Source organism: Haliotis cracherodii, unplaced genomic scaffold (assembly GCF_022045235.1).
Source record: "Haliotis cracherodii isolate W230 unplaced genomic scaffold, xgHalCrac1.p SCAF_9, whole genome shotgun sequence".
Taxonomy (NCBI): Eukaryota; Metazoa; Mollusca; class Gastropoda; order Lepetellida; family Haliotidae; genus Haliotis; species Haliotis cracherodii.
The window spans coordinates 4555095-4580400 of NW_027266343.1; the positions used below are offsets into that span (position 1 = coordinate 4555095).

Genomic DNA, 25306 nt, shown 5'->3' on the forward strand with positions numbered 1-25306 from the left:
TGCTTGTCGTAAGAGGCGACTAAGGGGATCGGGTGGTCAGGCTCGCTGACTTGGTTGATGCATGTCATCGTATCCCAGTTGCGTGGATCGATGCTGAAGATATCAATCTCTGGATTGTCTAGCCCAGACTCGATCATCCTATAGCTAGAATATTGCTCAGTGCGGCGTTAAACAACAAACAAAACTGTAGAATGAGCGAGTGAGTATAAAAATTGAACCACCAACCACCACGGAAAGATTTCCACTTTTATGATCATTAGCGATTTTATCGTCATCTTGCTGACCTTTCTTGCAATGAAATAATATTTGCCATTAGGATTTTTTATACATTAAACTTTGGAGGAACAGATGTTGAATTACATTCATCTCCGCTTCATCAACCACAAGAGCAAGTATGATACTGTACACAAGGCGTCGCACTGCACACCTCAGAAAATTGTTCCTGCGAGTGGGGCAGGTTTGCGAGATCATCATACAAACCACACACTTCGATCCACTACAGCAACTGTCCTCCACCAGACGAGTGTGGACGAGAAAATTATAATTGGTCAAACCGGAGGGGAGTCGCATTCATATGAGTCACATTTCTGGCTAGGGACTGGACCGTCGGTCGCATTCATTTCAAGAGTATTTCAGGTATTTCAAGTATGTCCCAGGTAGTCCCCTTCCCCGAAATTCATATATGTTTCATCACAGTGTCTGTACTTTCCCAGTTGCCCTGGTGAATTTTCGAAATGGGACAGCGCGATAACACACATTTGTTCTCGGGGTAGATATAATGTTAACAGAGAGCATTATCAGATAGCTTTGCATGTTTTATGCATGTACCAGGTTGTTGGTGTGATCGCCTATCAGTTTTGCTCCACTACAAGAGACGAATTGTTGATATTAATACCATGACTGTAATTTACTGTGGTAATGACATTCGAATACACGTATGCTGTTTACTTCTGTTTTCTTATGTTTAAATTCCCCAGGAGCATATTAAAGTGAACAATAAAACTTCAATTTATCCCCGCTTCTAAAGTTAGGGTACAACTTAATCGTCTAGGTGAAAATTGCAAGCTAATTGTTGAAAATAAGCATGTCAACAAGGATATATAAATATTACATTCAACTAGGCCAACATGAATATCATTTGAAACAAACATATGTGTTTGGACATACACAAACTATATCATTAATTGTTTATTCCACCACATTTGCCATAAACTATAAGACTTTAAGACAAACACAAGATATCTAAATATAACATTACAATGATGTACTTCTAAAACTAAAAAAAACCCCAGTATATATTTATCTCTCGATATACTATCAATAACGTATAGTTGTATCCAACCATAAGCACATACTCATATACATGCGTTTTGCAGCCAAAATTATGAAGGTGGCTAAGTTCAGTAGTTAGATGTTGCTTCGTGGAACAGATGCTGTGGGCTCGTCTTGCTAGGGTTGACACAATTCCTTTCTTGACTTGAGGTGGATGGTTGGATGCATAGTGTAAGTATTGATCTGTGTGGGTGGGTTTCCTATAAACAGTGGTCTGGAGTTTGTCGTTTTTATCTTTCTGTACGAGTACATCAAGGAAAGGGAGCTGTCGATTGGTTTCTTCCTCCATGGTGAACTGCATACGTGGGTTTTGGGAATTAAGGTGGTCCAATAGGGTTCTGGGGTCATTGTTGGGATGTAGGATGGCAAAGGTATCATCAACTTTGCGGAACCAGCAGAGGGGAGTTATTGGGGATGTTTCCAGGGCTTTTTCTTCCAGGTGGGTCATAAATATCTCAGTGATCAAGGGTGATAGTGGGGATTCCAAAGGGAGGCTGTGGGTTTGTTGATAGAATGTGTCTTTCCAGGTAAAGTATGTAGAGCTGATACAGGAGTGTATGAGGCGGATGATGCTGTGAGTTGTTAGGCGGGTGTCTAGGGATGGGAGGATTTCCTCAACGCGGGTTCTGATGATTTCCATGGCCTCGTCCCGGGGTACATTCGTGAATAGGTCGACAACGTCGTAGCTTATGAGGGTTCCTGGTTGGGGGATGTCGAGGATCTTCTTACAGAATTCTGACGAATCTGTCACAAAGGACTTGGCAGTCTTGCCAAGAGGTGCGAGGAGGCTTTCCTCATAGCAGTATTGAGTGGGTCAAACTTCAGAAGCAGTTGGTCAGTTAGTATGTCATATTGCTACCAGAATATGTGAAAATTCCATATTCAATCGACAATACCATGACCAAACAACAAGCAGAACAAACTAAACATCTGTAAAATCTGTTAATATGGACATTAAATCATTACGGTAATTATCACAATGTAAAACAAACCAAATGGATTAGAGTACAAGAACATATTCAGTTTTTCTATCCATATGAAAAACCTAGCAAGTAATTATTTAGAACTTATTTTACAGATCAGCGCAAAACAGCATGCAATAAACCAATCATATTTCAGATTTAATACTGTGTTATAAGAAACCCGTCCAAAAAACCTCATCTGTTTCAAGCAAATATTCATAGGCTAATCAACATCGTCCTTGTGGTCAACCCAAGACAATATGAAAATTGTTAGTTAATGAGTAACTAGATGCCTTCTTCGATATTTCATTGTTGTTAAAATCTGTGTGTAATTTCGCAACTGTATGAAGTTATCTGTGTACTGATCATGATGATGTTAATTGTCAAACAGTCTGAATGAAGCATTGTTCATGTTAACATAATCCCATAAACTATATTTAAATATGTAGAGCATAATCATATATGGACCTATGACATACACATTAACAGCTGGAATCACCGTATTGCAGTTGAAGTATATCCCCTTGCTGTTCGAACTGGCTAAATGGATCGGGTGTTCAGGCTAGGTGACATGGTTGATTGCGTGTCGTCGAATCTGGGGGCATTGATGATATATATCATTGGTTTGTGAGAAATAAAGGTTATAACTATGTTTTTATTATCAATACTTTGATGATGCATGTCAAGTTACTAACACTAAAACCAAAACATTCCAAACGGAAGTGCAAACCAGTTGCAGTGTATTGATAATCAGCTAAGTAAATACATTTGGTTAGATTGTAATGGTTATGTAAGTAGACACGAATTCAAATAACAGATGGTCAAATTCTTCAAACTGTTCCCTGTTCTTCTTCATTCCCGAAAAGTGATGAGGTACTTGGGATAGACCTGGACGTCGTTGAACACCACGTACATGTCGGGGTCGTACACGTTGTTCACCAAACTGTCGTACAGAACATTTGGGTCTTCAAGGCCTCGAGACGGGGGAGCTACCATGTCTTCTTCTCCTTCAGTGAAGTGTCCAGTGAGGACAGATGCGTAATAGATGTGCTTGATACCATCTTCATTTGGAAGACAGTAACCGGAGGAGGAGTAGCTGGGACTGACAGCAAAATAAGTCCCCTTTCCATAGAGATGGACTGTAATAAAATGTATATGACAGTTTATAAACTACTATATAGCATAAACTTGTATTAAGGCAGAATAGAAGTGGTGGTGTCTTTTCATGAGTTTTAAGGGAATTTTGTTGTTACCAAATATAGCTGAATGTTTAGAAAATACAGTCGACAAAATCTTTCCAAAATCATAAGAAATCTCTGCTGAAGGCAGATACCATTGTACGAATCCGAATATATTGTAAATATTTAATATGAATCAGTACCAAATAGTGATGATACCAGGTGTTCGCAAAAAGGTGAACAAAGGTGGCACAAGTCAAAATAAGGAATTGCATGCACCAGACATCATTTTTACCATTGATGTGTCACATTTAGAAATATCCTCCGCTCGTGTTCCATAAGTGTTTTGAAACGCTTTAATAAGGTCTTATTAAACAACTTTTCAAACAGTTCTCACAGTCCTCAAAAGTGGTGAAATGTGGACACACAAGGCTGGAGCTGTTATTGTCAACATAAAAGGAAAGTTGACAAAATGAAAATTAAAAGACATCCCTCTTTTCGTCTTGTGGACAATATACTGTCATACTGAATCTTAATGCATAGATCTAAATATGAAACGGAGAGACGGTTTCACTGTCCTCTTGTATTTCTAGTTCAGGTTGGTCAATCAGTGAAAGGAATTGGTTATTTTTCCTTCATTGAACGACATCAGATCATCGATACACCTGAAGTTCAAGTTAAACTAAATCCCGTTTTGATTCAGCAGAATTTCGAAAGCAGTGCCCACTTAACTGGACAAGACATTTTTAAAGCAAGGCTCCATTCTATATCAAGAGAAGGCAAATAGTGAGTGAAATATTTACATCACATCATACATTTCCAAGAAATGATGTATTCAAACAGTGCAAATATGCAAAAGGCTGCGATGAAATCAAATCATATATCTTGGACTCCATTCGGAGGGTTATTTGTCTACTTTCGTTTTGAAAAGGTATGTGTTTTGATGAATTAGCCAACACCATGAGTATTTTAATCTAGAGCTTATAACTACCCGTGACCCCTTTATTGAATGTTCTAAGATAGCGGACCTTAGTACTTGTGTAATCACGCGTTCCAAGAGAGCACCATTTTCAAAGAGCTCTTCCCGTCAGGTAGAATGGAGATAAACATACTGTGTTTTGAAATATGATATAGTCCCAACGCAGAGAAGATACCTCTTATTTATACATTAGAAACCTCGCGCTAAAACATTGTATTGTAAAAATGCAGAAATTCTTTGCTGTGAGGCACATGGGGAATACACCTTTAACTTTTTATGAGGTACAGTGGATAATCGAATTTCTCTATGATGTTCATAAGAGTTTTAATCCGCGTTCAGACACTCATACAATGGCTAGTGTTTACTTTTTTTATTCACAAAATGTATAAGAATTAGATAATTAGCAGTTTCTGCGGTTATGAAAGTTATGAAAGTGTGCATGTATATCAATTCTCACCAACAACTGAACATCGGCAAACATTCAGCTGGTGAAAATTATGAAAATATAATATTTGCATGATTTTAAACGGGATTGTCTCTTGTCTTTTAGATCTATGTTGAACTTGAATTGCTGCATATTGATGCATTCAGTTTTAATATAGGTACCTGCTACATAGTTGCGACGGAAACCATGAAGATTGATACTGGTCACAACATCTCCCGTTGTTCCGTGCCATAGGTGTCTCTCAACATCCATACCCGGGTTCTGTGTCTCCATCTGGTGCAGGAGCATCACATACTGGAGATACAGTGTGCGGTTCTGGATTCTCTTGATCTGCAATAAAGAGGCGTCAAATTGCTAACATCCCAATGCCATCCTTTTACCACCTACTTTTGAGTTACTTGCAAGAGCAATTTTAATGTGGAAAAACATATAACATTTCCAATTAAGCTTATTGGGGGTTGAAACTTTAACGCAATAGGTTCCTCATGCCACTGTCTAAAGGAACGAATCTGACAGATTTGAGTGGATGAAAGTGATGGAGGTTTCTAACGTATATACTTTAGCAAGTTACAAACAAACAAAGAATAATAATCAGCAAGAACTGGGATTCGAACCCACGATCATATGTTGTCCAGTTGTAAGACATGGTTCGCATCAAAAAGAGAAAAGGTGCTAACAGCAATGCGTCACATGATCTCAGTTGACATAAGTTACTAAAACGTTACCTCGACAATGGTATATCGATTCTTCACGCCTGTATTGAATTGTCTAGCCACCAACTTGTATTCTTTATCTTCAGGTTTAAGCTGTACTTCGCTCACAAACTGTTCTTCAGTCATTGGACTCCAGTGTGCAGGCAGCTGGATGTGCCCAGCCATGCCCACAGCTACAGCAGAGAAAGCAAAATCTGTATAACTCATCAGATCTAGCAACGATTAAATACCGTGTTTACTAGTAAGCACACATTGAGAAAATTCAGAGAGTTTGAATAAACTCATTATGACCCATCCTAATGAATAAAACGAATCAAGCGTATCCTAGTATCGACTCGACCCGTGTCGAGACTGACAGCTAGAGTCTACAGCAATCTATTTGACACATATTTATAATCACGGCCAATTGATTGATGACGGCGAACAAGTGTAACCGCCACAGGTTTATTAACAACTTCGGAAATCTCTCCCGTCACGTTTATCTTTTCGGCCATTTTGACGCATTGTACTTGAACGACATGTATTACGACACGCTTTCTTTCTGACTGACTAACTGGGGTAGTTCTTAACAGACCTTTCTCCTCAAGTAGATCAGGTGCAAACGCTTGTGCCACCGGCAAGCTCCGACGTTCATACAGTTTTGCCCTCACTCTATGAATGTTCATTCTCCAATGAACTCACACAAAATTAAAGTCAGTCCTTAAGTATCCATTGTTGTCCGGTGATTCTCTGTTAATTTATGTTTTGATACATAAAACCTGTGTGCAAGGGAAATGTTTTGTTTCATATTTTGCATTTGTGAACACAAACATGGGACATATTTTAGGTGCAATTTTCTTTGTATTTGTTGATTTTGTTTGACGTCGTAATTCGCAATATTCCAGAAACATATCATGTCAGTCTGAAGAGAATCAAGTCTGGACCAGACAATTCAGTGGACATCATGAGCATCGACCTACGCAATTGTGATACAATCACATGCATCAAATACGTGAGGTGTCGACAACACGATCCCGCTTGTCGCCTCTTACGACAAACATAGTCGCCTTTTACGACGAGCATGGGTTACCACAGTCCAATTATAACACGGATCACGGATCGTCACTAGGTTGTAACGACGAGCATGAGTTACCAAAGACCAATTATAACACGGATCACGGATCGTCACAAGGGTTGCAACGACGAGCATGAGTTACCAAAGACCAATTATAACACGGATCACGGATCGTCACTAGGGTTGCAACGACGAGCATGAGTTACCAAAGACCAATTATAACACGGATCACGGATCGTCACTAGGGTTGCAACGACGAGCATGGGTTACCAAAGACCAATTATAAAACGGATTACGGATCGTCACTAGGGTTGCAACGACGAGCATGAGTTACCAAAGACCAATTATAACACGGATCACGGATCGTCACTAGGGTTGCAACGACGAGCATGAGTTACCAAAGACCAATTATAACACGGATCACGGTTCGTCACTAGGGTTGCAACGACGAGCATGGGTTACCAAAGACAAATTATAAAACGGATCACGGATCGTCACTAGGTTTGCAATTATTAGTCAATAATAATAATAATAACAATAACAATAATAATAATAATAATAATAATAATGATATATGCATTTGTATGGCACTTTATTGTATCATAAGAAAATAGGTCTCTTGTGGGTTAAACTAGAAACAATATGCTATTTCACTGACATGTGTTAATGTCACTATAGATCACTGCTCAATACCTGCACTGGCACGGGTAGCCCAGTCGTCTAAGGCGTCGCAATTCGCTGTGCAGAGTACTGTTAAAAGCGGCGTAAAACACAACTCACTCACTCAATCAATACCTGCGCCAGAACATGACAGTACAGAAACTGGTAGGGTAGCATATATTTTGGCATACATTTAATAACACTATACCTAGTAGTAAACTTTCTTAGATGTTTTGTACGCAGTAAAATATGTCACGTAGAAGTACCTGTCTGTAACGTAAATTCGCTTGTTCTAGAATATACTAGACGCACATCTGCAGCTGCTTCTGTAGGCGTGGCACCCTCAAAGATCTGTAGCAAATTCATAATGAATAACATAGGCACAAATGCCGCAGTAATTTATAAAAAGCCAAGGTCTTATTCTTTTAAACAGAAATTATCTAACATAACAAAGAGATAGATATATGGGTTACTTCCTGGGGAATTTCCAAAACACAGCCCAGTTTTGAAACCACATATTGAAAGACGAAAAGTAGCCATTATAATTCCCTCAAAGTATTACCTTTCTGAGTCTTGCAGTTGTGAAAAATGAGAGAAAACTTAATTTGAACTTTGATTTTCTTGATATTATGTAAGGTGAGGTGAGGTGAGGTGTGGAGAGGAGAAATGGGGTTAAATGTCGCGTTTAAGATTTTTGTACACTTATGTAACTGCTTGCATGCACGTCTGTGTGTGTATATATACATATATATATATGTGTGTGTGTGTGTGTGTGTGTGTGTGAGAGAGAGAGAGAGAGAGAGAGAGAGAGAGAGAGAGAGAGAGAGAGAGAGTGTGTGTGTGTGTGTGTGTGTGTGTGTGTGTGTGTGTGCATATATTCACATATATCCCACCGAAATCTAAATCATGTCATGCCTCAAACAACGATAGTGAGTCACATGCCTCCATATTCGCCTTGTCTTTTGGATACACAACAATTCGTGCCTCACACAGGGAGGTGTCAGGGTTGCCTGTTTTGAATTCATCAAAGCTCTTGAAGATACATTTTGCCACTTCATCACATGGATATGCCAAGATCCCTGTCCCAATTAAAGGGAAAGCGATGCTCTTCAGTTTCGAGCTCGAGGCCTTGGTCAGACATTTTGTAAAAAATGCTCTGTAATTCTGGAAAACAAAGTTCATTTACGGGTCAGAAGTGGTAACAGTAACAACAGTGTCCTAACACCTCTTAACTTACTCAGTCTCTACTTTTGTAGTTCAACAGTACCGACAGAGCATTATTGTGCTTTTTGCAAATACATACAAATACACACATACTCTCACGTATAATCTATAAAAGCGTGATAGGCAAGTTAAATATATTTATACATGTATTTCAGCTAGTATTATTATGGGTTGAAATATACAACTGAATTCTCGCGTTCTCGTGTTTTTGGTACAAAGCACGTTTTGTCAAAAGTTAACAACGCGAGAATGCGACCTTTCGGCATAATGCAAAATCTCGCAATCTCGACAAATAAGGCCTCAAAAACACGAAATCCCGAGAACGCGAGAATGCGACATTTCATTTTCAAGCGATCTCGCGTCCTTGTGTTCTCGCGTTTTAGACGCTCATCGTGCACAAGCGTAATATCATAAGGTCAAGGCACATGCGCACGTTAGTAGTCCTTTGGTCATGCTTCTTTCATGCTCTTCATTCTCCAAGTAGCATTTAGCAAAATTATGACTTGAGCTTGAAAATGGTAAGTAATTTACATACACAAAGTCTGAGTCATCTCCCGTTGTTACAGTTTCCTATGTATTTTATATTAAAACCCTTAACATGCTCAATATAATTCAACAAAAGAATTGTGTACATGAATGTCACATGATAGTGAAAACATTAATGTGTCCGAAAGCTGAAAACAAAACTATCACTGTCAGTGAGTGAGTAATATTGCTTAAAGCCGCATCAGCAGTATTGCAGCTATTCGGGGCTACACTGTCAGTCAGAATGTCCCTTACAGTATTCCGTACATTTGAGAGGATATTTAGTCAGTCTTTTGGTGAAGAGAGATCACTCATGTCCATATCACACTGACTGTCTTGGAATCTATCCTGCCACAGGCATCAACCTGGCAGGTATTTTTATTTGTTGCACATTATGTTTTTAGTCATTGCTTTAAGATTGATAAAAAATACCACTTCATTTCTGGTCTAGCATGTCAAGTGGATCAAATTTCTTTTTGTAAAACCTGAAGCAACATAACTATGTTTTTGAAAAAGAATTCAAAGACCCCCTTAAGAAGCCTTCTTTCAGATTTTAGTTAACTATTTTGTCTTCTATCATAATTATTCGGCTCAACATTTTTCGGTCTCACTCTTAGAAATATTTCCCGAAAGGGTTAATGGTGAATTACCTGCTCTGACCAATATCCCAGTGACGTGTGGTATATTCTCCGACTCGGTAGAAGACCTCCTGAAGTCTCTGCTATCTCTTCCGTCTTAACACCCGTGGGATAGTTGACCCTGCACTCTTCCTGTATGCTGTCTCCCGCAGCTTTATATATTGCTGAAGACAGTGGCCCACTTTCCAAGATGAGGCTCGATAAAGTCGAATTAACAATCACATCAACCTGAAATCATGTATAGTGAATTTGTCATTGATTTCTTATTAATCAATGGAAAATAATCCAATGGGTAATCTAGCTCGCGGGATTAAGACGCCATACGTTAATGCCCATGTCAAATGTATTCAATATGTGATGTAAGACTAATTATGGAACAATTGATTCTGCTACTCTTGATTTTGAATCTGGTGATTGTCACAAAAATTGGCAGGTAATTAGTAGACCGATCATCATTCTGGAGGTGTGGATCGATGGGTGCACAGGGGCTTGCCACACAAAACATAGCATCAAAAAGACATATGGTCAGAACCGGTGTCAGTACTGTGTATGGAAAAAGCTGTAACGAGGTCAACTCACCAAGTGTGATCGAGGACGAATTCAACGTTCACTGTAAATACCCCAATATAACTAAACACTTATTTCAAATATAATGTTACACAGATGTAGACAACCGAAGCCGTACTTTGCAAGCTAGAGGGAAAAAATGATAACTTAGCGGCAAACATTCTGAGCAGTATTAACTTATTATTAGTAGTATTACTTTGTTAAACTTTCAATATATAATATACAACAAGAGTTAACGTTTTCAAGAAAAGAATCCTATTCGTTTTTGAGATATGTATCACTGTGTACTATCAAAGTACAGCTTGATGCCGCGGAAACGGAAAAAAATAAACATTCTTAGAGCCTCTTATAGCACAAGGCATTAACCTGACCTTTGTGTTTGTAAAATTTCATGAAAAATGATACAGTTAAAAACATTATTTCCGACGGACGGACACATAAGCTGATTACTGTACCCACCCATATTACTTCCGGGAAAAACCAATCAACCTATAATATCAAACTGAATAATGTCAACTGCAACATATTACTTACATCCTGATGGACAATGTCTCCTTTGACAATAGTCACAGTGAAGGTAGATCCGAGTTCTGTACGTGAATATGGAATAAGATGAGCAAAGTACATATAAACATATTGTTACGTGGCTGTGTAGCTTGTTTTCAGTTATTTTGTCGTTATTTTGTAGTGATTTTCCGCCCCGGCAAATGATTGAAACGCCGGTAAAATCGTGATAATCTTTGTAAACAAACATGGCGGGCTTGGTCGTTCGAGTAGTTTCAGGTTGGGACCTTTTCTAGAAGGCTGGCTGTACCTATATAAGAGTTCGAATGAGCGTGACTCGAGTTTTTTGTGTTGATTATCCATTGATCTTGTGTGGTCACTGATTACAGAATATATTTCTGTACGAACCGATTTCAGGGGTAACCTTTGCATGTCTATTTGGAAATATATACTGAACAACAAAAGTTACTGTGACATTGAATAAGATTTAATGCAAAGTTATGTTTTTTACCATATTGAAACATTTTCGGTTTGAAACAGATAAAAGACTCATGTAAGTGTTCAAATGGTTTGATTTGCCATACTGACTTCAGAAAATGCGTGATTTCATAAAAAGCATGAACATGCCAAAATGTCAATTTACAAATCAATAGCGTATGTGTCCACCTCTGGTTGCGATGCAAGCAACACATCTTCGTCTCATGGAATGGACCAGGCGTGTCGCACAAAGTCCTGTGGGATATCTGTCCATATCTGCTGGAGCATGTTTTGAAGTTCCTGGAGTGTCTGTGGAACACGTGGTTGCCGTCGAAGGCGCCGATCCATCTCATCCCACATGTGCTCGATTGGTGAGAGATCAGGGAAGCGAGCCGGCCAGGGGATAACATTCACCTTGTTTTGTTGAAAAGAATCCTGAACAAGTTTGAGCAATATGAGGCCGGGCGTTGTCATGTTGAAAGGTAATGCCTGGGCCATGACGACGCAAAAACGGTAGGACAACAGGGCTGATGATCTCGTCGCGGTAGCGCTGTCCATTGAGATTTCCCTCTACCACTATCAAACGGGTCCTCTGTCTTGCTGTAATCCCACCCCATACCGTAACGCCTCTGCCCCTGAACATATCTTTTTCCATGACACAATGATTGACGTAACGTTCACCTCGACGTCGGTACACTCGAATCCGTCCATCGCTGTGGCTGAGGTGAAAACGAGACTCGTCAGTGAATGGAACTAGTCCCCACTGGATGGCCGTCCAGCGTAGACGCTGTCTGCACCACTGTAGACGTGCTTGATGTCAAAATTCCTGTCAAAATGGTAAGTCTGGCGGGTCTTCTGGCGATAATCCCTGCACATCTGAGGCGGCGACGTACATTTTGTGAAGATATTCGTCGAAGGCCAGGGATGCTTCTTGCAGTCACTGTTGCTGGCTGGAATCGATTTCGTAGGTGTGCCATTCCGAGGATGGTCTCTGACAGCATTTGTATATTGCCAACGTGGCCATAAACACCAAATGGTGTTTCTGTGGACGTTAAATTGTCTTGCAACATCACGTTGACTCGATCCTGCTTTAAGCATACCAATGGCTTGCAGACGCTCATTTTCGGACAGGCGTGGCATTTCGTAATGTTGAATAATTGCCTAATTTTGTTGTTTTTCTGAGTGGTTGTTGTCAGCACGATGCTGAACCATGCATATGGAATCCCGTAAACGCACATGATTTTATACCCATTCCTGGGCAGTGAAATGCATGGGGCTTGCATAAAATGGAATGCATGCTTTTCTGTAGCAGTTGCGTGTTTGTGACTTGATTCCATACATGTACTACAATATTGAAAACCAATCTTTACTTGTTTGGAAAATACACTAAAATATTGGTGTCACAGGAACTTTTGTTGTTGAGTATATATACAACAAAGAATCAAACATATACTGAACTGCAAAAGAAACGTCACCATGGATAGATATATAAGAAACATTACTTGTCTAAACACTGTAAACATACTATGAGACATATTAAAAAGATGAAACTTGGCAAAACTGATCATCAAGGTTGAACTTAAAGTGTCAAATGTTCTTAAACACAACACTAGTCTCTGAGAAAATGGCATCACAAGTCAGTATCTCGTGTGTCCACCATGTGCATTGATGACTGCCGCGCAACGTCGATACATGGAATGGATGAGGCGGTTGATGAAGGCCATAGGCACTTGAGCCCACACTCTGAGGAAAGCCTGACGCAGTTCAGCTGTAGTTGTCGGCCTTGGTCGGACGTCATTCAGCCGTCTTTGAATCTCGTCCCACAGGTGCTCAATGGGATTTAAATCGGGACTGAGGGCAGGCCACTGCATGGTTCTGATGCCATTCTGCTGGAGGAAGTCTCTTGTTGCTCTCGCAGTGTGTGCACGGGCGTTATCATGCTGAAACTCGTGGTTGCAGCGACGTGCCTAATGAGGTATGGCGTGTGGTCTCAAGACTTGGTCAATGTACCGAGCTGCTGTGCCACCATTGCCTCTCCCTGGACCGATGTTCTGGAAGACCACAGGGCCGACCCTCTGTGCAAGACCAATGCCACCCCACACCATGATGCTCGGACCACCCCACGAGTCTCTCTCAACAACACAAGCATCCGAATAACGTTCCCCACGGCGTCGCCAGACTCTCCCTCTGCCATCGGCTGAGAAAAGGACTCTTATCCACTGCTGGTGGCGCCAATGCTGCTACTGTGTTGCCCACTGAAGATGGTCCCGGCGATGACGAGGTGTCAGAATGGGTCCGCGATGTGGCCTGTGACAGTAGAGGTGTCTGCTCGTCAATCGTCGACGCACGGTGTCTGCACTAATGTGTCGCTGGTGTGTCCCCATGGTGTGTCGAGCAGTTTCCGCAGCTGTAACAAAGTGATCTTGAAAATGCTGTCGCACACTCTGACGATCCTGACGTCGGGTGGTGACCCTTGATCTTCCACTACGTGGTCGGTCATCTGTAGTGTTGGTGGTCTGATATCATTGCTGGAGCCTGTATATGGTCCTTACGAGGAAATGCATTGGCTACTTCCCCGGAGGTTTGTCCAGCTTACAATCGTCCAACTGCTTGGTGTCGCTGTTTCCTTGTAAATCTTGGCACGTGGTAGCAATTCAATAACGAATGAATGTTATCCGATCTGGGCGGATTTTTATAGGGAAAGAAATGGGGAACGCATGTGCATTTCAACTCACGTGCATCGGGTTACCATGGCCGTTGCCGTGATGCGTTTGGGCGATCGGTTTTATTGTCATCTGTTTATTTTCATCAAATTTCATTTTTTCGGACAAGGTAATGTTAAATTTAAAAAACTTTGACAAAAATTACACAAATATTTAAATGACAACTTTGCATGCAATGTTATTTGGGGTGACGTATCTTTTGCGGTTCAGTATAGTTTCCATGATCAATTGCCTCTTTGAACTAGATAACTGTTAGCCTTGCATTTATTTTAGCATTCTGTGCGTACAGCAAGTGACACATGCTTTGCAAGTGAGGATAAAGTTATTGTATTAATCTTTGCAACAACATTATACTCATAATTGTAAGTTTGAATCAATCGATAATACAACTTCCATGGTCTTGATAGAGCAAGATCAGTGGAAATGATTTACGGACGCTGTTACTGTATGTAAGAGATATCAGATGAGTGAGTGAGTGAGTGAGTTGTGTTTAACGCCGCTTTTAACAGTATCACAGTTATTTCGCGGCGTGTCGGCGCAATGTGGGAGGAAAGCCCGAAGTGATGAAGGTCTCAGACGTTAATCACTTCGTTGAAACCCACGGACACGGGTCTGGTGCTGACAGACCTAGAAACATAATCGAAACGAACCGGGATTCGAACCCACAATCATACGTTCCTGGCGTGCCCAAGGGACGCAACTCTGCACAGCGAATCGCGACGCCTTAGACGACTGGGCCAACTGTGCCCCCCGGTATCAAATGAAAAGTTTGCAACGGGTAAGCCGAGAAAAAGTATTCAATTACCAATCACAAGCACGTTAGCAAGGTACCTGCACACCTAACAAGAACGATAAGCTACAGGGCAAAGGATCTAAGTATGAAAATCAATAAGTAAACTGTTGAATGATCAGGAGGCTGCACTTCAACTTTACCTTTGCCTTTCCCAAGTTGGGGTTGCTTGTCAATCTCAGCTGTAAATGCCTGATTATATGTAAACATAATAGCACATATGTACATTTTCAATTTGTTGCTTCCTGTTCTACATGTAAATGGATACTGAAATAATTATTATATTTTTTATCTGTAATGTAAATTTACATCTGGTAGTTTTAATCTTGTTATTTAACACTCGTGCTGACATCACTTTCTAATATGCACACAAAAAAGGAACATTCTAAATTATGAACTGAAAAAATTAAATAGAAGTTTTTTTCGTCTTGACCAGCTGTAATATAAATTTTGATGTGCACGTCTATTCACGTACCTTGATCGTATCCACCTCGCTTTTGTCTGCACACACCACTATTTCGTCAAGGGAATCACATTCGTAATTCAAGGCCGTATCTAGGATGGCTTTAGCCAACACGGCCTTTGGTAAAGAATCCATGCCATATCCAGTGGGCTGAAAGGCGATGCTTGATATCCCATCATGTTCAGCCTTGCGCAGAACACCGTCGGTCAGGTGTCGTAGTCTCTGTATGTTTCAGGTGCAGGAATCAATGCGTGTCTTTATAAAGTGAATGGCAGTATGGACGTTAATACAATTGTACACTGAGTCTCATAACACACCATTCTAAATATAGAAGCAAAATCTATTTGAGATTGTATTCGAAGCATTCCTCACAAAAACACCGGAACAAATATTCCCGCCAATTTCCGGGTATCAATTTACAACAAAGAGTGATGCTAAATGTTTATATATTTTCATTTTGCAATACGAAAAATTAATTTCTTTTAGAGATTCATTATGCGTTTTCTTTGCAAATGTTGATATCTACTTAAATGATGTAATGATAAAGATATTCCTATCATATAGAGAGTTTAATTGTATCTTCGTTGTACCTTTCATGGGAGTTATCCAAACAGCTTTGTTTGGCAAAGTTAATAAGCAAGTTAAAGTGTTGCGTTTAAGTTTATTCATGTTTTAGTTATTAACAAAATATCTATCTGGGGCATTGACTCAAGTATATGAATATACACTTGTAATTGTTTCATGAAAGAGCCATGCGTCTTGTATCCAGGTGGGCCTTACGTGTTCTGTGAGTGGTAGGGCCTCGATCAGGACATCATACACACGCTGGCAAGAAAGGTCGCCTCCATCAGTCACAAAGATACTTGATTTTCCATCCTGGATATAACAGTGCATGTAATTTGGGTACGATGTACTATTGTTGAATGTTTTATGTACTTGTAGGTCACGACAAACATCAAATTTAACCATAAGAAAGTAAGGATATACTCATGTACATCTCCACACCTCCGCAGTTTGTCCGTTCTCACAGCAAGCGAATGTTTCTGAGGCATAATTCTAACCGCGAACCATCACGGGAAATATATGAAATAAACATTATGATGTTAGAATCTGTCTCTGGTTAGTATTTACCCCTGCAGAACCGTTGTCTGGTCTTGCATCCGTCGTTGAAGCAATGGCATCAACCTACAAAGATAAACTTTTTAATCTGTTTGCTGTTGGATTCAAAGCACTAGAATTGATTGTGTGGACTTGAACTACCAATTTCAAATCGACAGTCATGTTCCTCATGCCTTTTAATAACAGACTTATAAGCACTCTCGGTTTAATATCACTTTTGGGAAAACACATTGCTCATTGCAGTCCCATGCCTCTAGCTTCCTGAATAACGAAACACTTCCTATTAACGTTTTAACACAGTGGAGATTGCTTAAATAATGCAACTCCTAGAGATACCTACGTGCTGCTGTGTTTTGTCGCCTGTAACAAAGGAGACTGCTGCATACGCTGTGAAAAAAAACATGTGACTATAATTATCCTCATCAGTCCGAAATGAAATAAATTCTGGAGACATCGTTTTCCTTAAATGCATCGTTGACATGTGAAAGAATGGTTCACTACTTTCTAACGCGGTTCAAAGACTATTCATATCCCCCAGTGTGTTAGTTTGTTGTTTAACGTCGCACTCAGCAATATTAGATCTAAAAGAAGGCGACCTGAAAATAATCGAGTCTACCGACTTGGGATACGATGACATGCATCCAACAAGTCAGCGAGCCTCACTAGCAAGATCCTGTTTGATGCCTCTTACGACAACCATGGGTTGCTGAAGATCTGTTCTAACTTGGATCTTTACGGGATTTTGATTCAGTGAGTGCAAGACGCCAACCCCTGACCATAGGAGGCGTCTGGTATTTTTTCTAATGATGATATAATCAAAATGTGATTAATATGCTGCCAGCTGACTGGTACCTTTATCCAAATCAGAAGGGTGGTGTTATTATGAGAGTATCACTTGGAACAGTGTATTTCATCGTAAAAACCATGTTTCTTTCCATTTGTTCAGATGAAAATAAAAACGTTCATAAACAAGTATTTGTCACAAAGTGACGAAATGTCCCCCGCCGCCTTATGCAATATGTGTTTTTTTTCAAATAATTTATTCCTTTTGAATAATATTATTTTCTGTGTTAGATACCTCCATGGAACTATTTGTCGTACCTTTAGAAATAATTACCCAAATTCCTGCAAATCAAATCGGCTCATGGCTGCTCATATAGAGACATGTCTGTCATATTTGCATAACAACATGACACAGAAAAAAAAGAAAGGCAGATATATCGAGGCAACACCTGTTTTCCAACTCCAAAAGCCAATATCAACAAACATGAAGGAATCCAGAAATTAGTTCTTGAGATATCGCAGCAACCCTTTTTTCCATCTTGAATAACAGATTTCCCTGCTGTTACCTTGAAAATTAAGTGAAGGTCACCAAAATCCACTGGTGTCCGTGGAGTCTGTATAAACACCATAGTTCCAAATATGAAGACAATCCAGTGTTTAGTTCTTGTGATATCGCGGCAACACCGTTTTCCAACTCCAAAAGCAGATTTGCCTGCTGTGACCTTGAAAATGGGACAAGGTCACCAAAACCGACTGGTGTCTGCGGAGTCTGTATATACACCATAGTTCCAAATATGAAGACAATCCAGTGTTTAGTTCTTGAGATATCGCGGCAACAAACAGGTGGGACGTACGGACGTACGTACGTTCGTACGGACGCTCGTGAATACTATGTCCCCCGCTCCGCGCTTTCGCGCGGCGGGGGACAAAAAGAAAAGTCAGAAGTCGATCACTTGACTGATAAGTGGGGAAATACAAATGGTTGATGAGTTACTCTCTGAAATATATTGGAATTTGTTTGTCATGGAACTCGATAACAAACAGTTTGGCTGGACTAATATCTGTGCAACATGTTCAGTAAAGAAATTTTGGAAGTTCTTTGATCTATGGTCCGGGAACAAAACGTAATGGACGGGAGAACGGACGGCCGTCACCCATCCCTTTATCACCCTCCCCTTTTGAGACAGGAGATAATAAAGGCTCTTACAGTTTTTTTGATCAAATGTATCTATTGATGTTTCGCGATATACGTAGTCTTCATCATGTGTAAGTGCACACACGTATCGTTGAAAGTGTAAACATCCTACTTGATAAAAGCATAAACACGTGACAACATATGTGAGCTCACACAGTTTGACCCTCTCACACAGATCTCAGTAAGCTGTAATAGCAAAAACAATGCGGGCATCATCTTACCTTCGCTATTTTCCCGGACTGATTTGTTGGCTTGTTCTTGACAAATGTTCAAGACTTCTCTGGCTACTTCCTTTGAAATGGAAAGAAATACGCATGGCGTTTTGCGGAAATATGAATATAACTGAGATGTCTATATACGTCAAATAATATGAGTTTAGAAGTCACTTTCATTTTTGCCGATGCCATCTGCCTCCTTTTAATGGAACATGTACCTCAAGAGAAGACCTCTTACAAATTGTATACTTACTGTCAAAAGTAGGATATGATGACTATGTTTATTGACAATTTCAATAGTCTTCATTTGAAGTTTGAGAACTGTTTTCCTTCATGTCTTTTATAATGGAGAAACCCATATATTAAGATATCCGTATCACTGTGTTCCAAAAAACAGGCATCTGATGTTTTACCATTTTTAACCTCATCAGTAATTTTACACAGTTATCATCAGCAAACATGGAAGGTACTCACTTTTGATATGTTATCAGGAACTTGTTGCAGGATTCTGTCGAGCCTTTCTTCTGTGACGCCCTCCTAAACAAACCATACAACGTGAAATGTATTCATGTACCATGATTAACGTCAATACATGTACATTTCTCATATCCTCTCAGTGATTTTACATCAGTTTTTATTTATTGCCATCACCAGGCAATGATAGAAGATTGTTGGTGATAGGATTACCCGTTTTTTTGTTTTGTTTGTTGTTTAACGCCAATATTCCAGCAATATGACGGCGGTCTGTAAATAATCGAGTCAGGACCAGACAATCCAGTGATTGACATCATGAGCATCGATCCGCGCAATTGGGATCCATGACATGTATCAACCAAGTCAGCGAGCCTGACCACCCAATCCCGTTAGTCGCCTTTTCGACAATCAAAGTCGCCTTTTACGGCAAGCATTGGTTGCTGAAGACCTATTCTACCCCGGAACCGTCATGGGTCGGATTACCCGTTCTTCGTAGCCAGATCATTACTTAATAAAGCATTCATGTTAATAATGTAGAAAATAATATCCAATACTATCTTTAATTTGAGAAGATTGACAGATTGTTGTCTCCGTGCACATTCTAGATGGAGAGAGCCAGAACGAAGCCATGTGACATTTATAACCTCTCCGCAGATACCAATGATACCTTTGGAGATAGCAAATGGATTCAATTTGATTGGTTCATTGTCTAAGGCTTCTATAACCAAGAAACGTGGCCAATAGTCGGATCGAGTAGTCGTAGTATTTTCTATATGTTACTTTTTTCTACCAGGGAGTTTGGAAGCCATGTCGAGAGGAAAATAATCCTGCACCCCTTTTCCCTACCCACCATGTGTTAACAAGGACAGTCTTACGCTGCAGCGGATCTCCAAGCTGCAAAGATCGAGGGTAAATAGGTGGTATACTCCAGCAAACTTGACACGGAAAGATCTATCTACCAACTTAAAAGTCAGGCTGGTTCGGCCCATGACAATCAATTGGAGACGTACAGAATTCGGAGGTCAGCATCAGCAGATTGGCCCATGAGCCACCGCCTTCTGGGCATAGGGCTCTAAGCAAGTTTTATAAATTGATACACCTATAGAGAACACTACACTCATTCTCGTCAGATACCATTTTTACGGAACGAGTGGACTTTTTCGCTCGGTCAGATACCTAAAAAACTTTCGTTGACAGATCAAACTGGAATCGGTTGCAAATCTGGTTGCGCATGAATATAGCTATACACCCAAATATGGCCATTGTTGACATGTCTATGCATACGCATTAACACCATGTTCCTGCTGTTGTGTGTGCAAACATGACAGCTTTAACGCTCAAGATCTTATTTTAAGAATTTATTCAACTTATGGTAGTATAAGCGCATAGGTGTTAGTTCGCACGACACCTATAAGAAAATCTAAAAAGTCATTTAGCGCCGCGCTTTGAATATCGGACAAACAGTCGGTGACTCGCACAGCCGGAGTGCCCGGCTGTGCAATAAACAAAATTGCGGTTTCTTTGATCTAACAGCTGAATTTATATCCTGTTTGTACCATTTTGGAAGAGGGAAATCAGAGTGCTCGCTAGAGACATTCATGTTAACTGTACGACCCGATAATGAAAACGCTAAAATCAACAAACCAAAATCTGCTTGCATGTCACTGACAGCATCGAACGAAGGGCATGGTCACCATCGGTATAAGAAAAGAAAATCATGATCTATTCACAGTGTTTTACGCCAGGGAATGCTATTGTTCGTATTTGGGATGTTCTGGGCCACAAAATCAGAAGTCATTTGTATCGGAACTGTTAATGAACAAACACCTCACGAAACAATGTCACAAAATACGCTTCGAAGGGGTCACTGATGGCCCAACCAGAGCATCACACGTAAGTCTAGATATATATCCAGATAGTTAAAAGTGACTTCATTTCACCACCTTATCCTTTTATATTAAATCAAATTGAAAGTCGAGAAAGTGGTTGGGTGCGTCACGCTCATAGAGTCCTTCGATCTATCGATCGGTAGTAGAACATTGCAAATGGATATAGCTCGACGATATAATGTCTGTAGTAGCTCTGTGTATAACTAATACAGATAGCAAAGCGAAGTTGCTGCGTGTGACAATCTTGTTTCGGTAAGTATGGGTTCTTATGAATGAAAATAGTAGTTCCGGTGTGACAGAGGTCACGGTTATCCATTCAAAACGAATAAAACAAGGTCAACCTTGTACGACACACGTGTCACGTACGGATTTAATATCTCACCACCTGTATCTTCACCACGTGGGTAATAAATTATAGTCATTTTGAATACATTTATTTTTTAATACCAAAAGTTTGTGCAAAAAAGTGTATACACAGGGCACAGATAGAATCGGGCCCATTCTACCGCCCGTCTAGGCAAAGTTAGGGTCCAAGTGGTATGTTGGACTAAGGAGCACTATTGCTGGCTCCGTCGCCCTCAACCACTAGACTCCCTTCCTCTGCCGACACAGTAGCCTTTTACGACCAGCAATTGGGTGCTAAGGAAACACTCTTTTCTTCCCGAGGTTCCAATGAGGGTCTCATTGTAACACTGAGGCATGGTGTCTTAGTGGGGAGGCACTGTACAACCAATATCAAGTGAGCACACGTGCATGAAAGTCGCGATATAAGTGAAATAATCTTGAACCCCATTTCACCTCACTTTGAGTCTTTGTAGCAGTAATTGATAAAGGTGTTTAATATATATTTTCACTGCTTTGAAAATGTTCTTTTCCCTCACAAACTTTTTCTACTAAGCAGTAAGGGGGAAATAAAAACAAAATAGAAAGCATCCCATTCTTAATTATCTGCAAGGCAAGAGAAAAGACACAACACAACCATTACAATAATCATAAGAAATCTATTCTGAAAGAATCCACAATTTATTGGTGATGACAACATGTGTTCGCGAAAAGGTTAAGCATTTGCTGTCCCACTGGTGGGACTCATCACTATCAAAGTGCAAAGTCAGTAGTAGATATTTAAGTCCATGCACCGCTCTAAGCACATTTTAAAATGACAAATGTGGTTTCATCAGCAGCTTTGATGATTTATTTTAAAAAGCATCCCACACACATTTGGGTGTGCACATTTCTTTTGCACCCAGAACTAAACATAGACATGAAAAATATATATTGAAAATGACAACGCCGTCAGGACAGAAAGAAAGGGAAGCAAGTGAAAGTATTTGACAAAATCAAAGATGTTCACCCTTCTCTGTTTTAACTTGGCCCTTCAAGGAAATCAGGTGTTCAAGAAAAGCAAATGTCACAGAGTCCTTACCTAACCATATATAAAAGGAACGGAGTTACACACTTGTTCAACATAGATCGGGAACTCAGTTAAAATTCAAATTTGGTGATCACGGACGCATACCAATCACAAAAGATATAATTGACAAACCAACAAAAGAGGCCAGGTGAAGTAATACTATATGTTGCTGTCATGGCCATATTCCTGTTTATAAACTGAAAGACTGGAATGATGACGAAGACGGTTCCTCTGCTAAAATCCATTCAACAAGGTACTAACAATAAAACAGCGGGGTTTTATCTACATGGAGTCAGTGTCCCTCGAATCCTAGGTCAATCTGTTTTAGGGAAACAACACTAGGAACCTGTACAATCTCATTTGAACACATGTTATATGAAATGTCCTGCTTTTAACTTTATCTGCTGTTAAATCAGCAGTTAAAGTTAGGTTTATGAAGACTGCAAATGATATTATTTAATCTCACTTCAGCAAATACCAAATCATGGAAGTGATTCATAAAACAAACTAATCATGTTTTTTCATTTAACTAAAGCATTATCCATGACATAAGCTTTTAACATAAAAACATTTATGTCATACCCAAATGACATAAGTGTGCAAATTAGATAACCGGAAATAGGACTTTTTTCGCCAGTGCACGTGAGCAGGTGTTTACAAACAACATGGATACCTTTGATGTTAGAAACAATGTTTTTATTGATCACAATGGGTGTGCAATAGTGAATTCCGTGTTGACAAATGAAATTACAGGTTACAGGTTGATGGTACTGAATTTGAATTTGACTGTGATCAAGGCAGATTATCAAAAATCCCCTGTGTCAAACGTTTCGTCATTTGAACACCAACACCAACAAGACGAAGCAGACGACGAACACAAAGCCTAAAGATGCCCAAGATAGATTTGTGGCTGTTGAGGACGGCATGATAGATGGCGTTATCAAGAACATTAAAACAAAAACACATCCGGTGCACGTGAGCAGGTGTTTACAAACAACATGGATACCTTTGATGTTGGAGACAATGAATTAATTGGACAGCATTATGATTGCCATCAGATAATCTCGTACTAGCCATATTAATTCCTTATAAACCTCCGTCTATACTCCATAATTTATAGACCACCTTCATATAGCTTGAATATTGCTGAGTGCCGCCGGGTCGTTAAACTAGTTAAGTCACGGTCTAGTGACTGTACCACTCCCCCGCTCTATTTCCGACACCGCTCGGCAAAGTTCGGCGGCCGTCGTTGTACAGTGTCATTGCATTCTAAGTGAGAGAATTAGTGACCCGACTATTTCCTACTCTTGTGTTTTAATGACACACTCTTACCATGTATTAAATTTCTAAAAAGTATATTTGATTAAATTTAGTATATGCTGTTACATATTTTCTCATAAAGTACTATGACGCATAATGTTGTTTTTATTATGTGTAGGTTACATACAGCAGATAGCAAATTATACTTGGCAAGTCAGGATGTCAACAGGTGGTGAAACTAGAAGGCTACGTTTGCTCTGCTTATTTGGGTCATCATTAACTAAGTGTAAAGCTAAATGCTAGTGGGAATTGTTCATGCTCAAAATAGAAGTACATATTAACTAGACAGTTCATTTGCCAGTTGTTTTCAATTTTCTGTCAAACTCTGTTAATGTAGTGTTTGTTGTGCAATTGATTTGTCTATCTGAAATATATTGATTAAAGTCTCCATTAAGTTTTCAAGTGACAAGTTGTTTTTCTTAATACTTGATACATGTATCTATTCTTATGCGAGCCAGTATGATCTGATTTAACAGAATGTTGTACCCAAGTTTGTAAACATTGCATTCTGAAAACATTATACTTAGGACCAAAACTCTTTAAATGCTTGCAATCCCAATGGACATGAAGTGAAGATTCAGTATTAGCTTCCCAGAAGGAGCTAGATAAACATCAAGAATTTTCGTTCCTAACAGTTCTTTGTTTGTATAGATGATGCAATGAATAAATTTATATTGAAAATCAAGTAATTTTACATCTTTTGTACACTTTCTGTATCTGATAAAAAACATTGTCAAGAATTGTATCCCAATTTTCACATACTGGAGATTTGCTGTATATATAGTCTTTTCATAAAAATATATATCTGGAGTCCTTAGTCGCTACAAGTAAGTCTACAAAGTTGTATCTAAATGTTGATTACTCGAGTATATAAGGTCATGGGATTATTTCTAATAGCATCTTTCCAGGGTTTGGGTATGTTTGATAGAACCTGGTAATAATCAATAATTGTTCTTTTAATTATATGATTATTTTTTAGTTCATTGAAGGGCATTATATCATCTTAATTACAGAGATCTTTAATACTGTCTATTCCCTTCAAAAACAAATTTCTTATAATGAAATCTATTTTTTAAACTGATGGTTACACCAAAGAATAGGTCTTCAGCAACCCACGCTTGCCGTAAAAGGCGACTATGCTTGTCGTAAAAGGCGACTAACGAGATCGGGTGGTCAGGCTCGTTGACTTGGTTGATGCATGTCATCGATCCCAATTGCGTGGATCGATGCTCATGATATCAATCACTGGATTGATATGGTCCAGACTCGGCGTTAAACAGCAAACAAACAAACAAACAAACAATACACCAAAGAGGTTCTCATAGTACTTCTCCAATGTTTGTGGAGTTGATTTTCTGTTTTCTATAAAATGTTCCCCCAAAGCAGCAAATACATCTCTCCAGTAAGGGTAAGTTAAGTGTATACAGTTTTCGATATTGACCTCAAGTATGAAAATGTTTTGTAGAAGAGAGGCTAGGATTATTGCAGTTTTTGTTTTGATGACAGTTTTAGAGAAAATAGAAATAAGCCTTACCTCTATCGTTCCCAGTCTGGCTTCATCATATACTGAACAGCATTGAAAACGCACCGCCATGAAAATGGATGTATATTTATCGGGGCTTAAGTCATATGTAAATATAGAAGTGAATGAGTAATATACGACGTT

General features: G+C 39.6%; 1 protein-coding gene across 2 annotated transcripts in view; it reads right to left on the reverse strand.

Annotated features, from left to right (window-relative positions):
- Positions 1-1175: 1175 nt before the first annotated feature.
- LOC139452667 (protein mono-ADP-ribosyltransferase PARP15-like) overlaps positions 1176-25306 on the reverse strand; it is a 76195-nt gene continuing 52064 nt past the window's right edge. The window contains exons 6-19 of one of the 2 annotated variants that reach the window (XM_071234208.1): positions 19021-19083; positions 18553-18622; positions 16694-16740; positions 16366-16419; positions 16015-16110; positions 15247-15456; positions 14915-14963; positions 10812-10867; positions 9723-9938; positions 8266-8487; positions 7590-7674; positions 5622-5782; positions 5058-5226; positions 1176-3433 (exon numbers count right to left, since the gene is read on the reverse strand). In XM_071234208.1, the coding sequence (XP_071090309.1) occupies positions 3147-3433; positions 5058-5226; positions 5622-5782; positions 7590-7674; positions 8266-8487; positions 9723-9938; positions 10812-10867; positions 14915-14963; positions 15247-15456; positions 16015-16110; positions 16366-16419; positions 16694-16740; positions 18553-18622; positions 19021-19083 (1785 nt within the window). In that variant the 3' untranslated portion in view covers positions 1176-3146. The remainder of the gene's footprint in view (positions 3434-5057; positions 5227-5621; positions 5783-7589; positions 7675-8265; positions 8488-9722; positions 9939-10811; positions 10868-14914; positions 14964-15246; positions 15457-16014; positions 16111-16365; positions 16420-16693; positions 16741-18552; positions 18623-19020; positions 19084-25306) is intronic. The other variant, XM_071234209.1, reaches the window with a different exon arrangement.